The sequence below is a fragment of the Leptonotus elevatus genome, chromosome 2 (genome assembly GCF_054856555.1).
Source record: "Leptonotus elevatus isolate MCC_2025b chromosome 2, RoL_Lele_1.0, whole genome shotgun sequence".
Taxonomy (NCBI): Eukaryota; Metazoa; Chordata; class Actinopteri; order Syngnathiformes; family Syngnathidae; genus Leptonotus; species Leptonotus elevatus.
Window position 1 is genome coordinate 15,883,509 of NC_141240.1, and position 22,683 is coordinate 15,906,191.

A 22,683-nucleotide genomic window follows, 5' to 3' on the forward strand; every position below is an offset into this window, starting at 1 on the left:
TTCTTTTTATTGTATTATTGATGTTTTAAATGTTTAGCACCTTGAGTTGCATTTTAGAGCTGTCAAACGATTAAATTTTTAAATCAGATTAATCACATCTTAGAATTGTGATTAATCACGATTAATCGCTTAATTAAAAAGGCTTTTTATAACCATTTTTTGCCTGCTGTTACCTGTTATGTGTTAATTATTTCAACGTTTAATGTTATGAGGACGTCTTCAACATTTTTTGATCCATTGCACACGCTCATCCTCCTCTTTTTCTAAACAGTTAATTAATTGCATAATTTAAAATGAAAAAAAAAACGATAGTTTGACATGAACACATATTCTTAATGTCATACACAAACATTTATTAAATGCTTTACTTTAATGCATGTAGTTATGTTTTTTGCTCTAACACAACCTGCTCTACCTTTAACGTAACCATCCGTGTGTGTAATGTGTAATGTGATTTTTTTTTTTTATCATAGCAGTCCGCCTGTTTTTATTGTTTTTAGGGTTTTTTCTCTCGACGTGAAGCTCTTTGTAAGACATGCGTCATCTCCTGTCTCCTGCGTCACTCTCCTCTATGACACAGCCCTTCTCCCTCCTCTACACATGAAAATCTGCTAGCTACCGTAATGTATGTAGAATCAATGCAAAGCGCTACTCCTCCGCTCTCAGCAACCGTTGGAATTACATTGCTAGCACAAATAGTTCTAGAGTTACGGTACTTTGAAGTTACTCTTCTCTATGACGCGGGACTTCCCACTCCTCCACACGTGACAATCTGCTACCGTAATTTATGTGGTATCCACGTAAAGTTCCGTTTCTCTGTTTTCAGAAGCCGTTGGAATTACGTTGCTAGCGCTAGCGGTTCAGGAATTATGGTGATTTCAATAACAAGTGTGTTGTCCTATCGCCGCCGACAGTTTAGGATTTTGACAGCACTATTTTTAATGTATAAATAGTGCTATATAAATAGTTAGTATAAAGTTTTTAGTTATAAAAAGTTAGATTGATCGATCGATTAATAGTATAAACAATCAAAGAATATCTATCATATTGCACCCGTTCTCTATTTTGCATCTCCGCTCACAAAGAAGCAATTGAATTCATTCTGTCAAAAAACATAGCCACAAGGAGCTTTTATGTGTGAAAATGTAAATACGTTATGAAATTCCGCCCTGCCACAGTGCCAGTTATGCCTGCCGGCATTGTGAACCGTGACAATTGTATTCCAATCTGACTGCATCATCAACCACTGTACAGTAGATTGAAGCAGCATCTCTAATCCATGCAAACGCAATTTGTGTTTGATTTTGGTTTCGCAAAAGGGATTACTGCCATGCTACTGATACTTTCGTGTTGACTGTACATGGTTACACTAAACCTCTGTATTAAATAGCTACACATGCAACAACAGCGCTTACGCTTGATGCTCAAGACTAAAGTAGGCAATGTTGCTATGGCAATCTAGTGACGCTTGCCCATCTAAAATTGCAAATGTCATCCCGCTGTAGTACGGAGTCTCATTTTATCATATATGATAAGAACTTGTTGGTATTTGAACATGCTAACAGTCTTTCCAGACATGCAAACATTCTGCGAGTACTTATCTTCCTCATGTTATTGAATGATTGTTGTGTGTGGCAAGGTGGATTTTTTAGCGGGCTCTTTTACTTGCTGCTGTGGCTACACCCTGTGCTGTTAGAAAGGGCTCCATCATTGTTATACCACCAAAGATGTGTTGCTATAGAAACTGACATGGTTGAGGAAGTAATATATTATCATCAGTGAAGCCCTTGTAATTACAGTGGTTTGAATTATACTTTAAGGAAATGCTGACCTTTTAAAGGAGGAATATTCACGGTTTTATAATGTGTTGATGCATACACATTTTCTCCTTGTTTTTCATATCTCTATTTTCATACAGTAATGTCAACAATATTTAGTTTTCTCTCTCACAGTTCTACACACACAATAATAACATTCATGTTTATGGATGGAAATTGTGTGGTTTTTTTTAAGGGGTGCTATTAAATAACTATTAAATTATATTATTATTAAATTAGTGCCATTTAATGTGATTCTCTTCTTCTATTTTCATAAACACTTGTGGCACATGCTGAATACTGTGTCACTCCTTCCAAGAAATGAAACAATGGAAGACGGATACCAACATAATGATGAGGGATTTATTGTTAGTTTTGGGATTTGTGAGGTTTGGCCATCACACTTCAAGTAGCTTTCATTACCTTGAATGATCAATGGAGACTATACAGTTGTCATGGCAACCCAGTGCCATCTTAAATGAAATCCTATAGTGAGTGAAATGAATGGCCACCTATGTCAGAACATGTGCTATAACAATAATTCCAAATGGAACACTTTTACTTATACTGTCTGAATAAACTTAATGACTTCTCATCTATTTTATTCATCATTGAACTTTTTCCCCAAAATCGACCATGTGCATGTTTTCAGTGCTTTTGTCTATGTATGTGCGTTTGTAAGCAAACAGCACTGTAGTTCACATAATACTGCAGTATCTTTTTGTTAACTTCATTCCCAAGTAAGATATTCATGGCATGGGTAATTCCATTTTACGTTAGATATTGTTTTTGCAAATGACTCAAAGGGATTCTGTTATGTCCAGAGATGTATTTATTTTTTAAATAAAACTCAATATTGATCGATTGTAACCTTAGTTTTTTTTCTTCTTCACCATTTCCTACTTGTCACTCCCTCCGCAAATATATTCAGCCAACCTTTGTCTTTTTCTTCTTCTTTTTTTTTTTTTTACAGTTTATTGCTTTCCCCCTCCACGGCACTTTGTTGCTGCCTTCTCCCCTAAGCATCATGACGCTCCAATACTTTATTGAATCTGGAGCAGTATTATGACTCTTCGCCCCCTCCACGCTCATATATGATCCACAAACAGAATGAGAAAAACAGCCAAACAAAAGTCTCTCTTATAGTGTCTTTTTACACACATTAAACTATATTTCTTCTTCTTTCTATCCACTATTATTGCATGTCATGTACAAACCTTGTCAGTATTCATTCAAATTTTACACCAAAATGCACTTCTTTCTTTGCTGGCTCATTCCAGAACATCCTGCGAGGCTGCAGTGTGCTATTGGGTCCTGGGACAGAGGGGCTTTGGCGTGCCCTCGCCCAGGGTCAGAACCACATTCCGAGCGGTCCGGCTGAATTGTCGGAGTTGCTGGAGCAGTATACGCAGAATCTGGCCCAAAACATGAAGCTCACCTACCTCAACCCCGTGGCGCTGGTGGCTCCCAATATTGGTGAGTTGAGAATGACACACATACAGTACAAACATGATCCAGCTAACCGTCAGTCAAACACGGTAACGTTGAGTACTAAAGCAATAAGATTTAAATCCTCACAGATGACCTGCTATGAAATGGGCTCCAATGAATCCTTTTACAGCAAGGGATGCAAATGATAAGAGCTGGCAGCAGCATAAAGATGGCGACGGACACACGCACGCTCACACAAACATCCATAAATAAGAATGGACGCTTCCATAACATGTACAGCCCCTGAAGCATTTTAGCACTAGCCTGCATTTAGATTTAAAGCTGCCAAGTGAACAAATTCACTCAGAGAGAAACTGATGGCTAGGCGAGGCAAGGCAACGCACATTGCATACACAAGGTAACTCAATTTCACATCATTAAAAATACAGTACAGCAGTTAAAAGCATTTAGATTGATTTCATTCTCAGGGAAATTAATCGATCGCCTGCTCTGTTTGTGGCTGCCATGCTGAGCGATGCACTTAACACTCGCACAGGGTGGGGTTGGGGTTGGGGTTGGGGTTGGGGTTGGGGTTGGGGTTGGGGTTAGGGTTGGGGTTAGGGTTAGGGTCTGTCATTTTCTGTGATGCTCCGGTCCTAGTCTGATTCTGAAGCATTGTGCAGTGTGCGGTGGCCTCGAGCATCACTTATCACTTATCACACTTTAACACAAAAACCTGTTATTCTACTGGGACAACTGGGTTGAATTGTACTTTGATATTAAAAATATTAAGGTACAATTATAATTGTTAGATTCTAATTTGCGAATTTTATGTGACAGTGGTTTGAGGCATGTCTCAGGTATTCAGTGGATATGCAGAAGTTTGAACAAAATTATGAAAACAAATATGCATAAACACGCACACGCACGCACGCACAATCAAACGAAAAGTGAAATGAAGTGGTTTGCTGAGTATAATGAGTGAGTGCCCATTCACTTCTGTTTGCAGGGTGAAGTATTCACTCATGGACACTCCGCATTAACTTTTTCTATAGCAGGACATTCTGTTTGCTCTTGTGTTTAGTTAATGGATTTTATATTGGCTCCTCACATGCAATACATATTTTTTTTCATATATAGGTTACAGCTTGTTTTTGTCATCTAGTGTGTGTGTGTTTTTTTAGGAGCAATGTCGGAAATACTGTGACCTGACGCACCAGATGGTTTATTGAGCAAAACCTATTTTAAAGAATTAAGTAAGGCAAAGTTTGCATGTCACAACCACGAGGGTCCATGAAGTGCTACCAAGGAGTGGTTAAACTACATACATTTAATAAGATCCCAAAAAGTGGACGATAAAGTGAGTGTTCATGCTGTTTGTGCCGCGTGATCTATTAAGATCGCGGTGCAATTGGCGACGGCGTGATGGAATTGGAAGTGGTAGTGGAAGAGGCCTTTGTTGTGACCCTTTTTGATTGACACACAGCTTGCACGTTCAAAGGAAGTGTGTGCTTGCATGTGATGTGTAAACTCCACTTCTGAAAGGGGTCATTAGATGTACATGAGTGCAATCTATTGCTCTGATCATTTTGAGGAAGTGCAAGTGGCATGTTTTGTGTGACTTATCCTGACTTTGTGGCAATTGGATGTCTTCACCCATCCAGCGTAACATTGCGAAAACCTGTTCTGGGAGAGGACAACTCCAATTGTTACAGTGTACTGAAATCACCCAAATGCAGAGTTACACGCGTTTTGTAATACCTGATAAAGCCTGACGCCTTCTTGTGACTGCCTACTTGTCAGTCGTCAGATCATTCAGAAGCTCCAAAATTGCATTGCTAAATAGCCATTCTGCTCATGTGGCTGTGCCTGGTTAATACATGAGCTTTCATATCTGTTTGGACGAGCAATCAAGTTGAGTAAATCAGACCCATAATGCTAATTATGTTGACAAGCAGATTCCATTCCACTTGCTTGTACCATCGCTGGCTTCTAGAGGGTGGAGCTACACATAGTACTGTCTGTTGGTTGGTCAAAGAGGATTGCTTGAATGAATTGGTGACATAAGTGGTGACTGTGTGGGATCTGTTTTTCTTCTCTCTCTTTCTCTTTCTGCACTTTAGTCATGAACCTGGATCGGGTAGAGAATCAAACCCATGTGCGTCGACGTTTTCCACGTTACCAAACCACACTGTTTCGCAGTCAGGCCGTGTGGGATCCCTCCACCCATGTGATACTGCCCCCTGCTGCACTGATGCCACGACAACAACACTGGAAGGAAAAGGAGCGCACAGAGAAAGAACGTAAGTAATGATTAAAACGCGAAAGTTCCTGACAAAGAGAAACTACTAACACAGAGTTCTCCCTTTCAGTTGTCCCTCCACCTAACACTGTTCAAGCGCCAGGCAGCTCCTCCTTAGCCAATCAGACAGAGTACACGGCAGCGCGGCGCACAGTTGAACCTTCCATCACCATCGTCATTTTGCTCATCTATCGAAGTCTGGGCGGAGCGCTCCCTCCCAAATATCATACGGACAGACGCGGAGTGAGGTGAGAATCGTCAAGTTTCACAGTCTTTTGTGGACTTTTTGGTTACGGTTAATGAACCGGCCTGAAATGCTCTGCCTGTGTCCCCCAAAAATGCTCAACTTCAAAATCTCTAAAGACCATTTTTAAATGGATCTTTCAGGTCTATTTTTTAATGTCATTTTAGAGAGAACCTAGTAAGTTACATAATTGGCATATGAAGTTTAAGGATAAAGGAGAAAGATGATCTTGGCGCATTATGGGAAATGCCTTTGTAGTCTTGGCCTATCTACCGTATGGTAGAGTAACTAAGGAAGTCTTATTATTTATTTACATATTATTAATCATTTATCAAAACAATACAATAAAAACCTTTAAAGATGTTACAGTAAAAGATGTGCTAACTTAATGAGGCTCATAATTAACCCTACACTCTCTCGTTTCCAGACTTCCCAGACACCCAGTCATGAACTCCCCAGTCGTCACCATCTCTGTCTACACCAATCAAACTTTTGTGGGCGGACATTTGGACCAGCCCATCCTACTGGAGTTTAAACTACTGGAAACGGCCAATCGTAGCAAGCCGCTATGTGTGCAGTGGAACCACAGCAGCCAGTAAGTTCGGAATTATGTTATCTGTGCAGTTCTGTTCATTCATATATTCGGTCTTTAACCTTTAGCGCAGTGGTGGGTTTTGTGCTCAAGGGCTGCTGACTTTTAGAACAGACAGATGTGCCATTTGTGGATGAGGAAAAAAAAAAAAAAGTGTACCACAGCAATTACCACATTTATTTATTTATTGATTGGATTTACGTGTCCAGCGCCTCGTATCTTCATTATTAAAATTAAAATTGTCCGCCTCGAGCTCTAGTAGTGCCAGTTGAAGGTTCAGCGCGCCATCCGCCACAGCTCCACGGCTCACGGGCAGTCTCCGGCCACGCAGCAATGCGCTCTCGGTCAAAATGGATTTCTAAGCCTCGTATCGTCATCATTAAAATTAAGAGTGTCATCTCATTTCTAACAGCTGTTGTTGATTTTGTAATTATTATTTAAAAAAAAAAAAATTTGGGAAAACATACCGGCCCGGAAAAAAATGGATGGATCACCATTATATTTTTGTTTCTTAAATAAATGTTTTGGATGTTAGTTTAATTCGATTTTATTGTGTACACACACTGGGTCAAAAATAACCCAACTATGGGTCAAAAATGGGCCGATTCTCTACTTGGGTCGATTTGACCCAACTTTGAGTCTTTCAGTGTAAAACAACTCGTAAATATTGGTCAGATCCTTTACTTGGGTCAAATAAATTGGGTCATTTTGTATAAAACAACCCTTAAAGTTTGGTCAAATTGACCCATAAAGTGGATCGGTCCTTCTTCTTTTTTTCTTTCTTTTTTATCCATAATTGGGTTACTTTTGACCCAAATGTTTTTAAGAGTGTACAGGCCTACTGTATTTAAATAAGAGATACAGCATGTGAGAAAATGTTCACGCCTATCGGAGGAAAGTGCATGTATAAATTGTGTGGTGAGGTGTTTTACAGCCTTTACAGCCTGTATAATAAATGAAAAAATATATAGTATGAACGAAAAAACATTTAGAATAAATGAAAAAAATATATATGTATATTAAAAAAAAACTGTATTCAGAAATGACCTGATGCACTAGGACAGCAGATTCATGCCTCCTAGACAAACAAGAAAGATAATATTCATGATATCATGTTTAGCTTCTCGATTTATTGAGATAATAATGTGTTTGCTAATGCGGATGTGTTTGTTTGTAGGTGTGAGATTGGAGGCTGTTGGACAGTGAGGGACTGTATGGTGGTGTACAGGAACACCTCACATGTCCGCTGTCAGTGTCAAAGGCTTGGCACCTTCGGAGTGCTGATGGACAGTTCGCAAAGAGAGGTTTGTCATACGTACACAGTACTCAGTCAGATGGCGGCGGAGTGGTATGCAATAAGCTTGGAAGCAACACTTAAAGGCTTCCGGCCATTGTTTTGAATTAAAAACTAAAGCAAATACTGTACAAAGATAAGATGGGCCACCTTGCCTTTTTACTAACCCACAGATTTCTCTCTTCTTCCTTCCACAAGCAGCAGTTGGAGGGTGATTTGGAGACGCTTGCACTTATCACCTACTCCTCTCTGGTGCTGTCCATGCTGGCTCTGCTCCTCGCCGTCCTGGTGCTGTCCTGCCTCCGAGGGCTCAAGTCCAACACCAGGAGCATCCATTCCAACACGGCGGCGGCCATGTTTTTGTCTGAGCTCGTGTTTCTGCTGGGTGTCAATCAGACTGAACAACAGGTTGGTACTTGAGTTTTTCTTTTTAGATCACCTTCCCGTGTGATGCCATTTTAACCAACACTTGCAGGCACCAAATGTAAAATCTGTGGAGACATTTCAGTTTGTGTTTTTTGCATCGGCGTTGTAATACTTGTCAACTTTGGCATCATTCCTATAAGTTGACTTGCCAGATGGTTTGTTTCACAAATCCGGCTGAAAAATAGACTTAAGAAAAAAATGCTGGCAAATGGCGTGTCTGTCACATCCACTAGGGGCCAATCCAAGCATCAAGTAATGTACACAGTGTTATGGCATGCATGACAAGTGGCACTTGCTGAAATCACTCGGAAAGGAAAGTTATTAAATCCATGTATCATTCCTTCTTACCAAACGTCTTGGTTACGTAAAGACCACTATTTAAATATTGAATTTAAATTCAGTCCTGTGACCTGTTTTCCGATTTCACATTTTGACCAGAACCTAAAAAAGCTTTCTTTTTGGTGTTAAATTAAACAAGTCAAATAACAAAACAACCATTACGTTTTTTATTTTTTGATCAATAGCCTATTGAAAATGAAAACAATCAATGTTACACTGCTTTCATTGGTCCAGTATTTTTATGCTATACTTCTTCTATAATGTTTGTATATTCTTGCAAAAACACGATTACAGTATCACTCACAGCCTAATAAATCTTACAGCTCTAAAACTTTTATAACATACATTATTATCGTTTTTTCTGTTTGATGGTAAATTCCACATGCTTTCTTAGACCCAGCACCACGTGTGCTGTGCTGTGCCTCCATTTTCCCTTCTGGCTACTTCTCATGTCATTTTATTAATCTCGTCGACGCATTTGTGTGTGGCGAGGTATGTCTTGCTTTCTTACAGAGGAAACGCTGCACATATGTGCTCAGTCAGCATGAAATCTCATTAATTAAAGCACATCCTTACACAGTCGACTGTACATTGTGTATGGTTACCTCCAGCTGAACTACTCTATGTGCTGTCGCTATTAATGTATTTTGTGCATCACGCTCAGCAGAGCATGTTAGTGCTCATAGCCATTTTGCTATATATGCTATTTCTCTCACTTCTACTGTTACGTTTGTCGTGTGTGTGTGTGTGTGTGTGTGTGTGTGTTTCTAAGTATGTTGATGCACAATTAACCATCTGGGTATATAATCTTGACAACACATACTATTATGTTCTAGGTGTAGTTATTCTTTTTACGTTTAAATTGACACTTCACAGCCAATGTCTCTTATCTTTGAATAGCATCCCTTGCATCTTAATAAACAAACAGTGCACATTGAGACTGACCACTTCAATTCAGATTGTACATGTAAATGCAAGTTTTTGCTGCAGTCTAGCTTAACATAAAAAAAAAAGATAATTACATATGTTTATCCAGAATGTGAGGCCTAATATTTTGGGAATAATTCCTATGTGTTTGTGTCGGAAAAAGACTAGTCTAATTCCCCCCTTTTCTACAAAGTATTACAAAATCAATGAGTTGCAAACGCTGTGGTTTAGTGCCTCTCGCCTCAATCATAACGTCTTTGCACACCCCTGTACATTGTTCTCTTTACTCTTATCTGCTTGTTCTTCACTTATTTATTTATTTATTTATTAAATTTGTAACTTTAAGCCATCTGTCTCGACCTTGCTTCGGAGTCACCCTCTTTGCTCCTCTCCACGTTCTCTTGCAGTTCCTGTGCACGGTGGTGGCCATCCTCATGCATTACTTCTTCATGTCCACGTTCGCCTGGATGTTTGTGGAGGGCCTTCACATCTACCGCATGCAGACTGAGCAACGCAACATCAACTTCGGCGCCATGAGGTTCTACTACGCCATCGGCTGGGGCGTGCCAGCCATTATTACCGGTAATGCTTACAGTTCCAGAATTATATAAATATGTTTTTTCATTCTCGCATGAATCAGAAAAGGCACTTGTAGTCTTTGTCTATGTGATTATTATTTTTTTACTTGTTTTCTTGCAAAGGCAAAGTTATAATCATTGGTGAGTCATTCTAAAAATACATCTTAATGGGCAACAAAAAATACATTTCTTGGATAGCTCACAGCAATTGTCTCCATTCTTTGCATTAACTAAAAAAAAAATGTAAGTCTGAAAAAACGGTGCTATCGAATGGTTTTAGTGTGCTGTAACATTGCTCTGCATCCACACGCTGACAGACAAATCGCAAGCTCACACCTGTCAGACATCAGTGTCAATACGCTGCCAATATCCTACACATGCACACAGCTGTCTGTGTAGATAAGGTGTCCTATTGGCATTTGGGTGGAACGTGTTTCCCTGACATTTTTATCTCAGCAGTAGTAAGATGAAACCCGAAATGGGCACATACTCACAAGGAAGATTTTCTTTATGACACATCCTGCATGCAGTTCATTTCTGTCTGCCTTTCTAGCTGCCAATTATTTTCCATCAATTTCCATTACTGGTATACACATACACATATACATACACGTACAGACATGCAAGATTCAACAAAAAAATAATACATCCATTTTGAAAAGTGACCAATTCCTTAATGAATGCAAGAACAATTTTCAGAATGCAGGGATTTAAAAATGTATTAGAAAATTATAAACATGCTTGTGTACTCATTGACAAATTCTAATTTGCAATAAATGGTCCAATTCTGCAGGAGTATATTGCAGTCTTGTATACCATAGGAAATGAATGACTTGAAAAGAAAGAATGTGTTGTATAGGTGTACCCATTTTTTATGTTGAGCACTGTTCTTATTCAAAACACATCTCCTTGCAGTATGTAAAGTTTCTTCCAGCCATGACCATGAAAAACTCCAACCCAAAAACCCAGCTGCAATTGCACCAAAAATTTAGTGATGCTAATAAAACAATGGTGTTTTTTGAGGATATGTATTTCTAAAAAGCTTCGTATGTCTACATCACCATTGTTATTGCATGAGTTTCAATTATCTTCTTACTGTCCTCAGAAAATCAACATACGCTGGTGTTAATACCATTTCTGTTCATTAGTTTGCCAGCATTCCTCCTCCTCAGAACTAATTGAATTACATTCATTGCATGCATCATTTAATGAAATGTGAAATGATGTGCCCCGCCCATGGGAAAATGATGCATATCCACAGATCAGAAAGACTTCTCCTTATATTTTTTTCAGTGTGGTGGAGTTCACTTCAAACGTAACAGTAATAAACATTATTGCATACAGTACGTGAAATGTTTCAGTATATTTGGATAGCTGAAGCAATTTATGACTACTAGAAATGTGTGCTACTGAACAGGTAATGGGGGATTGTTATTTCCAAACTCATTGATAGGTGCCCATTTCTACTTGTGTGTGTCTTTATGGAAGGTCTGGCTGTGGGCTTAGATCCAGAAGGTTATGGGAACCCAGACTTCTGTTGGATCTCCATCTACGATAAGCTCATCTGGAGTTTTGCGGGTCCAATAGCCATTGTCCTACTGGTAACTTTTCACTTATGTCTTCTTTTTTTCCTGATATATATATATATATATATATATATATATATATATATATATTATCTGGCTGCATATACGTGACTCCATGTGCCTTCCTGTCCCTCTGTCCAGATGAATGGAGGTATTTTCATGATTGTCGCCAAGATGTCTTGTAATACATCTCAGAAGGAGACCAAGAAGCTTCCTGTCATGTGTGTACTATTTTTCATACAATATCGCATTGTCATGTATTAAATTGTATTTTTTTTAATTACATTTTTACATTCTTTTCTTACCAAATTTCTGAGCATGGCACCATAGTTGTGACACTCAGGACAACACTGTACTTGAACCACATTTATATTCAGTCAGTCTGTAACTCTTAGGGCCCTATCAAATGTACCTATTGCACAAATGTATGTAATATTATTTATCTTATTATTTTAATCAATCAATTAATGAAATTAACTTTTTTTGAGTGTGTTTCAGCTCAATCAATATCTATCAAATTAGCTCTTGTATTGCTCCATTACAGCTCCGATTCCTTTCTTGTTGCATTGCATGTAATATCTCAGCCATTTTCCTTTTCCAGTGCAACCATCCGCAACGCCTTCCTGCTGTTGATGGTGGCCACCTCTACCTGGCTGTGTGGTTTAATGGCTGTGAACAACAGCATCGTGGCTTTCTACTATATATTTGATGTCCTCTGTATAGTGCAGGTATGAGCGTTTTGCATGATCAGCAAACTGGGATCCCGTGTCAGACCGTTGCTTTGACTGGTTGCGTTTTTAGGGTCTGTCAGTGTTGCTGGTTTTCACCGTGTTCAACTCTGAGGTGAAGGAGGTTTGGAGAGTGGCCTGTTTAGGGAAGAAGAGTCCTGGAGAAGAGCCGCCAAGACCGACATCGAATGCTGTGAGTTACACACACACAGGACTGTATGATGAGAGGTGTGGCTTTAAAGAAAATGTTTCTGTACCTAATCTCCCTTTGCGAGCTTTATATTGTGGTTGTAATTTGGTACAAAATTGCACTACATCATATTGGAAGGGTTTCTTAACTCATTCACTGCCATTGACAGCTATAAACGTCATCAATTCATTTGAACTAAATATTATTTAGTTTAACATTTATTTAGTTTAACATTTTTTTCCACTTTTGTTAACAAGAGTATGAAAACCTAGAAAAAAACATTTGTTTGTACATTTAGAACAGATATAACATTTGTGATTAATCGTGAGTTAACTAAAGTCATGCAATGAATTACGATGAAAAAATGTTATCAGCTGATCTTTTTAATAAATAAAAATAAAATAATTGTAATAATTTATTTCCAATTTGTAATCTTTTTTTTTTTTTTTTTTTTTTTTTTAAGAAAAGATTATAAAAAATTAGGGGCATCAAGCGATTACCATTTTTAATTGTAATTAATCGCATGACTTCACTAGTTAACTCTCAATTAATCACACATTTTATATCTATTCTAATACAATAAAAAAATTCATACTCTTGTTAACAAAAGTGGGAAAATGTTAAACTAATAGAAATGGTTAAAATATTTTTTGGACGTCAATAGCCGTCAATGGCAGTGAATGAGTTAATGTTTTGGTCGCCTTACTTAGTTTTATAAGGAAGTCAAAATTTTAGAAACACTATTGTGAATGGCAACCACTATAACAATAACTTTTAAATGAATACCAAATGAAGAAAACTGAGCATTATCTTTGTAAAGACAGGGTTTCCATATTATCATTAGATGATGCAATTATACCAGATGATGCGCCCAATGAGGTTATATACTAATATAATATCTGTGTAGGCTAATCTCATCAGCTGCATTGACTTTACTGTGCTAATTCCCTCCATCAATTCTTCCATCCATCTTCTGTCCTCTCGCTCTCCTTATGCCTCCGGGATTCTGTTTTGACCCAAATAAAATGATATAGGGCCCATCTTGCATTGTAGTGACTATGTAGTTCAACCTTTTAACCTCCATTTCCGACGCAACTCGCTCTGTCAGATTTGAAACGACTGTACAGTACCTCTCACGAGCTATTATTGGATGCACAAAACTGACCGCATTTGAAGCGCTGCTCTGTCCAACAGTATATGTGCATTATAAATGATCTGCTAGCGCTCTGGCTTATTAAATATGAATGCAAAACATACTGTATAGATAGCTGAGGTCATGTCAAGATTCATCTGTCAAAGCTCTTTTAGTCCCATAGAAGTGGTAACTGAAAAGGGATTTGTTAAAGTGTAAGTACAAATAGGAGGTTAAGTTACATCCTGATTAATGTGCATTCACATCTTACATCTAAATGACATCCCAATTGTGTTTCAAATTGTGTTATTTTCTGTTATTGCTACAGTACAACTGCTCATAGAGTATTTTCACTTCACGCAGGTGAAGCCTCCTTGGCAAGGTATCATGAATTGTAGCCCAGTTTAGTTAACTTGTAAAAGGAACTGAGTTACTTTACTGATTACTTGCTTAAAAAAGTAACTTAGTTACTTAGCTGATTACTTGCTTTAAAAGTTATATTACAAGTTACTTTAATACCACCCTGCTTAACATAAAAATGACACCCACTTTGGCCACTTAATTGGAAAGTGTTTTTTTTAACAGTGACATTTAAGAACAAAGTTTGTTTTTAATAACAATGAAATAAAGCAGAAACCTTTTAGAGTTATCATAATTAGTTTAATTCAAGCAAATAATGTGTCTTTTTCACGATTTCACTTAACAAATTCGCCACTTTTTTAAATAAAGAACAAAATAAAATAAAGACAACAATAATTTAAAAAAATAATTTCTAGAATAAAGACAGTGTTATTCACTTGACATATTTAACTATTAATGTTTTAATTGCAAAAGCTCAACATTTAAAATGTAAATTTTTTATAAATATAACAATAACAATTGTGGACCTCCTCTTGTTTTTGGACACGTGAGTCTCAATGCACTGCAAACGATGATGTCACTCCCTCAGACGTGACTTTTACCGTAATTTGAATACTCCCACAATGCATTTCACTGTGTTCAATCCGAGAGTTCCCCTCTCTTATGTGTTCTATAATGTATAGTTATTTGCTTAGGGAATGCGTACTATAGTGTTATGAAACATGTGTCGTCCTGTATTTTATTATTCATGAATTATTAGTTTTTAATAAGAGAAGCACTGTGGCTGAGAAGTGAAGCGCAGGCTTCTGCAGTTGACGGCAAGCAGTCAGCTGCAGCTGCTTGTATTGGTGTAAAATGCCACACTCTGAAGTGCAGATGTTGCGAGCATACACATTCTAAAAAGTAACTCTTAGGGAGGTTTGAAGAATAACTTTAGACTGATTACTTGTGTGCAAAAAGTAACGTATTCGTTACTCCGAAATGTGCTTATTTCAGCGGCCTTCTAACAAAGCCTTTTTTAAATGTAACTTGATAAGTTTGTGTCTTTTTGACAGGCACAGAATCCCTATCACAATGCTTCGCTGCTTGAGCAGAGTGGCCTGCATCGCATCACCTTGGGAGCATCCACCATTTCCTCTGTCAGCTCCGCCAGGTATAAGAGCACATAAATACATCATGTGGTGTACATACAGAAATACATCCCAAAAAAAAGATGAGACATCAATCATTTAGGAGGAACGAGCACTGGTTCCTTGTGCCACTGGATATGGGGGCAGTGTTGCTTTAGGGGGTACTGTAACTGCAGCCATTAAAAGCCCGTTGTCTGTTTTGTGGGTCAGTGGGGTAAAGAGAGAATACACGTCGGATAAAACAGTGTACTGTAGCGAATGTAGAGCAACGCTAATGTTGCCGGGAGTGACTTTTTCTTTGGCTGTGGCTCGCTGCTTGTCTCCTCGTTTGTAAAGGACATGCTGTATCTGTGCGGATGTCCTCTATTAGTCAGCATGAGTAAACATGCAGTGCATGCATCTCCAAGTGTGTTGTCACTCCTCTCCCTGTTTGCCTTTTAGAGAGAATCTTTTAGCACGTCAAACTCTTGAACAAAGCATTGTTCAAACCGGGGCAACCGACCTGGACGTCGCCATGTTCCACAGAGATGGAGGTAAACAACCCGAAAGCGCTTCAATAAGTATAGGTCAGCAAATTCCATTTATCAAGTACAGAAACACACATGTACCAGGTTTGAACATTCGTTTTTGCTACAAAACTGGAAGTTACGATTACTTTGGAAGCTAATCATTTTCTCTCTCCCACCTCCCTGAAAGGTGAGGATTCCGACTCTGATTCCGACCTCTCCATGGAGGAAGAGCGCAGTCTGTCCATCCCATCATCTGAGAGCGAGGACAATGTCCGTCTACGCGGGCGCATCCAGCGACGTTTCAAGCGCTCTAATCACGGCGAGCGCCTGCTCACTGAGCCAACCCATAATGGTACCAAAGGTAGACAATTGTCCAATACGTACAGTAATAATCATTTTCCTGTTACGGTGTGTGTAGGGTGGAGGATCCAAATGCAGGAAACAAGGAGGCGAGGCAGGCTTTCAGGAGGTTGGAACAAAAAAGGGATTTTATTTCCCAAGGAACAAACCAAGAGGCAAACAAAGGATGTGGAAAAACTACTGTTAACCAAAAGACCAAAAATCTGAAACAAAGTAACAAAAAAACTCACTAGACTAATCAAGGGAAGGACAGGATGATTGGCAGACTCAGAACCGCAAACAAATGATCCAACAAAGGCCCTGTCCAGACGGAAGCAAAGCCGGCTTTGTTCCTCAAACAAATCTCGTACACACAGAAGCATTTCAAGACTTGCGTGCGTCCAAAAGAAGACGCTGAGGACGTTTAACAGCTGTAATGTATATGCCAAGTCTGGAGTGGCGCTGTAGCGCAGCCATAGGGAGTTAACGGAAAGCGTAGAAGAAAAATCAGCGAAGGAGACGGACACGTAAAAAAAACCCCACTTTATTGCAATCTACAGAACAAACATGGCTTTGCATGTATCAAAACAACAAAATAGGAATACTGTATCAGAAAAGTCCAGTGAATTCGTAAAACATTAATGATCAAAACAAAACATAATGTATGAGCATGATAGAAACAACTATGCAGAAATAAATTCAACCAAAAAAGAAAAGTATTAGTGAATCTGTGTCTTACATTTATTTTTGCATTTGCCAACTTACACTTAAAGGACATACAATGGAAATATTTAAAACAAGCTTTCTACAAATGTGAGGAATGAGAAAAGGCCGCAGAAAAAGGAAAAGCACTCTACACATTTATAAAGTAAATCAATTGTTAAGCCTAATAAGCCAACGGGGTTCTGTAGACCAGAAGCTGTCAACTGTGTAGAAGAGAGCAACATGCAGGACAACGTGGATCCAGGAGAATTTCAATCAATTCATCAATGAGAAGGACCACAACATCGTTGACCGACGCAGCTTTTTACTGAAAGGTCAATTCTTTGAAAAGATCTTGACGATTGACATAACATGAAAGCTTCCATTGATTTAGGAAAGACATTGAATGGATACCATTCGAAGACCACAGAAGGAATACAAATTATGGACAACCACATCTGTGACAAAGAACATAAACATGAAATACTTGTCCTCGTCAATACACAAATTGTGACATTTCATTTTAAAAGCATGTATTTAGGTGGTATATGTTCAGCAGTGGAATGGTGTTTTAAGCTTTAATTTCATTGTTGGGTTTCCCGTGAGTTGCGTTTTCGAGGTTTGAAAAGTCAAGTAAAAAATAAATACTGGTTTGTCTAAATCATATGTGCATATACTTGTACATGTTGTGTATATGTCTTTCATTTCTTCTCGCCCTACAATGATTAAGTTTGTATATACCATCTCCTTCACTATGATAAAGTTCAATACTAAAATGCAACATATGTAAACGTAAATAGAAAAGGATTACATTTGATCCTGAAAGTGCTTTTAAAGTGCTAAATGTTGACTTAACAGAAAGTGTATGATTAGGAACCCTCATTGTTTTACTTCTCTTGGTAATTATGCGAAATCTGTGTTGTTTGGATAATGTAAGCAAATCCTGACTGGTCTTTTGTGGCGTGTGACAGATCTGGACGGCAACGACCTCCTGTCCTATTGGCCCGCGCTGGAGGGATGCGAGAAGCACACCCTGCAAAAGTGGGGCTCCGAGCGCCCACTCGGGGCCGATTACAGCAAGGACGCAGCCAACAATAACCAAGCCGACGCAGCGCTCACCAGCGGAGACGAGAGCGGCCTCACGCAGCCGCACAGGCACCGCAAGGGTGAGTTCGCAGACACCGTTGCGCTCATCAAATGTGTAAGACCCCAGCCCGATGTCAGGCTCATGACACAGCTGCACAAAATAAACAGCTTAAGTAATTATCAATATCATTTTATGAATGTGGAAGCTCTGATAAGACCATGACACATTTGTTAAAAAAAAAAAAAAAAGTGTAAAATGCCCGGATTGGCTGGCAACCAGTGAAATAAAGCCACACTGCTCTTAGTCACAGTTCGCTATTCACAAATTTACTTAGTTGTGCTTTTTACGAGGCTAGTCGCTGCAAAACTAACTCTAATACAATTAAGCACTGTTAAAATTAAAGCGTTAACTAATTAATTAATCACAAAATTATCACATTAATCATGTATTAAAGCAGATTAATCACACTATTAATTTTGACCGCGGATGATCCTTTAGTTGACAGCGAATGGTTACGTTAGCGGTAGCACAGATTGCGTTTGAGCAATAAACATGCAAAATGTTTGCGTATGACATTCAGAATATTTGTTCATGCCGAACTACTGGGATAAATTTTTCCCATTTTAAATTATAATTAATTTGAAAAAGAGGAGGGTGAACATGTGCAGTGGATCAATTTTTTTTGAAGACGTCCTCATAACTTTAAATGTCAAAAAAATTAACACATAACAGGTGCTCTTTTAATTTGCTGGGGAAAAAAGCCTTTTTAATTAAGCGATTAATAGTTATTAATCAAAAATCTAAGATGTGATTAATCTGAATTAAAAATGTAATTGTTTGACAGCTCTATTGTATATACACAATGACTCACACACTGTGTAAGAAACTGTCAAACAGCATGGAAGCCCCTGTCCTTGCACTCGGCCGACGCAGTTTTGCATCATTAATATATTTACTTGTGTGACGATGTCACGTGACCGAGACAATTCCTTTCAACACATGACAATGTGGAAAGCGAATCTCCCATGTTCACCCATTTCCTTTTAACAGTTAGAACTTCATTTGGGAGTGCCTCACCTTGGGTGTATTACAAAAACCCAATGCGGTGATTCATAAAATGTTAACATTGCTAAGAAAAAAATTGTTACAAAAGTTTCTTTCCTCTTTTCTATCTTTGCTTCTTCTTCCCTTCCGTTCTCATGGCTCTGCTGCCTCCTGATCTTTTCTACCTTTTGTGTCATGTTTTGATGTAGGTATCCTCAAGAATCGTCTTGGCTGTCCCCCCGCCCTCCAGGGCCTTTCTACAGTGGGCCGGGGTGCCAGTGAGCTCAACTGGTACCGCACCTCGACCCTGGGCCACCGAGGTGTTCCTGCGGCCTCCTACGGCCGCATGTACTCAGCCTCAGCCGGTGCGGGAGGGGGTACGGGTTCCCTCTCGCAGCCAGGTTCCCGCTACTCATCCAGGGAGCATCTGGACTCGCTGGCCCGGAGGCAGCTGTCTCGGGATCCTCTCGGGAGGCAAACCGTCGGGGGCTCGAGGGACCGGCTGGACTCTCGGGGATCCAGGGACAATCTGGACCTCTTACCCAGGAGGAGAGAACTGGGCCAGCAGAGCTTGGGGCTGGATCACCAGCGAGTGTCGTCATCCAGGGAGAACCTGACCTCCTCCAGGGACAGACTGGACAACCATCACTCTGGCGCTATCCACGCCTCGCGAGAGGACTTGAGGGGAAATGGGGGCGCTACGGGAGGCGGCATGGAGGGAACCCTGAGCGGGTCCCGATCGCAGTTGAACATGCAAACTCGGCGACAGGCTTCATCTCGGGAGCACCTGGCAGGTGCCCTGATGAGCAGTAAGTCGAGGGAGCAGCTGGAGGCCAACGGAGTGGGAGCGCAGTCCCAACCTTGTCGGGAGTGGCTGCGCTCCCTGCCGCCCCGCCAGCCCGCGCACCCCGACCAGGCTCCGCCGTCCTCCCCGCCTCCGCCCATCTCAGAGGAGCCCCAGCAAGATCACTTCCCCTCAACGCCGCACGGCCGAGGGCGCCTGGACTCTGCATGTAGGTACCCCGGTCAGACGGCCGCGCCCGGCACGGGTATGAACCCTCTGGGGAGACAACCTTCTAGTGAACACCTGGATATTCTCTCCTCCATCCTTGCATCCTTCAACCCATCTGTGCTCACTCCTCCAAACGCTGCCTCCAACTCTGGGCCCAACGGCTCGGCCCACTGCCCCGCCCCTTCCCTGCCGCAGTCTGCCACCTCCCACAGTATATCTGAAATGTCACCTGACTCGGAGTAAGTGTCCTCTTCGTTTGTCCACATGTCCTTTTTATCAAGTAAATGGCATCTTATTATAATTGCACACACATTTTATTTATTTATTTATTTTAGTGCACAGTACAAGTTTAGCACAAAGCGCAGTCGACCTGCGCTCATTAGTGGAGTTTTCTTCCTTTTGTTATTTTCTAGGACTGGCACGGGTAGAAGTGAGTGGAAGGAACGCAGCCAACTCTGGGACAATCGAAGCGGCTCCCCTTATTTGCTTTAAATTATGCACAGATGCAGGAGATCAGCAGGCACCAATATATAAAAATATATTTAAAAGGAACTGCGTGAAGATGTCCACTTGTGGATGATGTAAAGTAGATCGCTGTTTTCAAACTTGAGCTAACCCTGACATGAAATCAGCAGAGCTGGTAATTCCATCTCAAGTGAAGGGAGCAAATTGTATCTTGTGCCCCTTTTAAAATAAACCTTCAAAAATTGCTATCATACCTTCCAAGATGTTTGTTTTCTGATTTTTTCAAAATATTTATAATGACGTCAAAGTTGCATCAACCGGTGCTAGACCAGATGTACTTGGGTTGCCAGATCGACTCGGGGGGCCTGCGCTGGTCGATGATGTCACTTTCATCATGTGCATGGCAGCACAATGGCCGAGTTGTTAGCCTTGAGGTTTGGGGTTCGGATCTCACCTCCGGCCTTCCTGTATGGAGTTTGCAATTTTTCCTCGTATTTGCGTGGGTTTTCTCTGGGTTCTCCAGCAACCTCCCACATTCCACACATGTATGTTAAGTTTCTTGAAGACTGTAAATTGTCCATTGGTGTGAATGTGAGTTTGACTGCTCATTTGTTTATGTGCCCTGTGACCTGTCTGTCCTCTCAGCCGGGTCACTCTAATGAGGATATGCTTTAAATAAATTGGTGATTATTTGTAATTTAAGTTTAAGCATTATATTCGATTTATTTCTTTTATAGAAAATCTACTATATCTGTGTGGCTTCAGCATCATTCAGTATTCATTGCTCATTTTTAACTCATTCACTGCCATTGACGGCTATTGACGTCAAAAATTCATTTAAACTATTTATATTAGTTTAACATTTTTTTCCACTTTTGTTAACAAGAGTATGAAAACCTAGAAAAAAATATATTGTACATTTAGAACAGATATACAATTTGTGATTAATCGTGAGTTAACTATTGAAGTCATGTGATTGATTACAATTCAAGATTAGCAGCGTCGGGCAATTAGCATCGTAATTAATTGCATGACTTTGTGAGTGAACTCATGATTAATCACAAATTTTATATCTGTTCTAAATGTACAATAAAAAAAATCTAGGTTTTCATACTCTTGTTAACAAAATTGGGGAAAAAATGTTAAACTAATAGAAATAGTTTAAATGAATTTTTGACGTCTATAATCGTCAATGGCAGTGAATGAGTTAAGGTAGACTATCTGTTCAAATTGTATGCATGACCTCATCTCCTCATTTTAAGTGCATTTTTTTTTTTAAATACAATTATTTGCAATTGAAATGAATCTTATCTCGTCTCCATCTCAGAGCCAACAGAAGCGAAGGACAGTCTTGATGACAGCCCCGTTATGCATACCGAGGATAAGGTGAACCAGCGAGGCATCGCAGGACTAAAATACAACTTTGGACACAAGGTGACATTGTGTGGAAAAATAAGAAGATGCGGACTTTGATGGTCCAGCGGACAAAAACTGTTTACAAAATATCACACTCAGTTCGATGCAGACAGAATCCATCTAAAAGACTGTACATACTAAAACATTTTTATACATTTTGTATCTTTTTCATTGGAGACAAAAATGTCTCTTGTGAGGTTTTCTTTTTTGTAACGTCCGTGTGAGTGACGTTGGTACGAGTGAGATGTATTTAATTCACAGGAAAAAACAAAAAACATTTCTCTTCACATGTGCGTGGTAATTGCAAGTGGCATAACATCTGACGACCGCAAAACATAGTTGGAGGGAAACCATCAACATATCGATGGCTGATGTGTAAATAGAGGGCCGTTATTATTATTATTATTATTATAAGTGAAGAGATTTGAATGGAACGAGATGATTGTAACGAGGAAGACTATGTTGTGGGTGCCACGCGAGGTTTCAGGGTTTGACCATTAAAGCTCCGTCACAAGTTGTCATGAGATTGTGATGTTTTGTGATCTAAGTTCCTCCGTTAAATGAATGTGACCTTGTCGTCTGTCTACCTCCCGTGCCTGGACCGTGTCCGTGTACGCACGGCGTCATATCCTCAGTAACACCTGCCTGACTCTCTTCAATGGGGTTACATCCACAACCGTTTTAAAGCGGAAGTCAAGTCAAACATTTCTTTACAATAATATATTCTTTGTGCACCCAAAAGTCTAAACATGGTATTTTGATTAATGTTGCATTTGTGGAACATGATCTTTACCTTTTTATCCATCTAATGGTGTGGCCATTTTGTTTTGTACTGCCACTTGCTTGCCTAACAAATGACCAAACCCAATTGGCAGCAAGTGACTAAATGGCCCCTCTAAAACGGGGAACCGAAATGCAAGTGAAGCCAGGGCTCTTCTGAATCTCACAAAAGTGAAAGAACAGTCAGTGTGAACTCTCAAACATTATTCCAACATACTGTTTTCAACACCTGCTGGACGTCTACCCTGAAATC

The 22,683-nt window shown here is 39.7% G+C and overlaps 1 protein-coding gene across 2 annotated transcripts in view; it reads left to right on the forward strand.

Annotated features, from left to right (window-relative positions):
• celsr3 (cadherin, EGF LAG seven-pass G-type receptor 3) overlaps positions 1 to 22,174 on the forward strand; it is a 76,378-nt gene extending 54,204 nt beyond the window's left edge. For both annotated transcript variants that reach the window (XM_086069451.1, XM_086069452.1), the window contains 17 exons: positions 3,098 to 3,293; positions 5,372 to 5,551; positions 5,621 to 5,798; positions 6,222 to 6,389; positions 7,564 to 7,690; positions 7,882 to 8,088; positions 9,780 to 9,954; positions 11,439 to 11,551; positions 11,678 to 11,757; positions 12,138 to 12,264; positions 12,338 to 12,457; positions 15,002 to 15,099; positions 15,518 to 15,609; positions 15,773 to 15,946; positions 17,598 to 17,792; positions 18,967 to 20,008; positions 21,562 to 22,174. In XM_086069451.1, the coding sequence (XP_085925577.1) occupies positions 3,098 to 3,293; positions 5,372 to 5,551; positions 5,621 to 5,798; positions 6,222 to 6,389; positions 7,564 to 7,690; positions 7,882 to 8,088; positions 9,780 to 9,954; positions 11,439 to 11,551; positions 11,678 to 11,757; positions 12,138 to 12,264; positions 12,338 to 12,457; positions 15,002 to 15,099; positions 15,518 to 15,609; positions 15,773 to 15,946; positions 17,598 to 17,792; positions 18,967 to 20,008; positions 21,562 to 21,589 (3,300 nt within the window). In that variant the 3' untranslated portion in view covers positions 21,590 to 22,174. The remainder of the gene's footprint in view (positions 1 to 3,097; positions 3,294 to 5,371; positions 5,552 to 5,620; positions 5,799 to 6,221; positions 6,390 to 7,563; positions 7,691 to 7,881; positions 8,089 to 9,779; positions 9,955 to 11,438; positions 11,552 to 11,677; positions 11,758 to 12,137; positions 12,265 to 12,337; positions 12,458 to 15,001; positions 15,100 to 15,517; positions 15,610 to 15,772; positions 15,947 to 17,597; positions 17,793 to 18,966; positions 20,009 to 21,561) is intronic.
• The last annotated feature ends 509 nt before the right edge of the window (positions 22,175 to 22,683 follow it).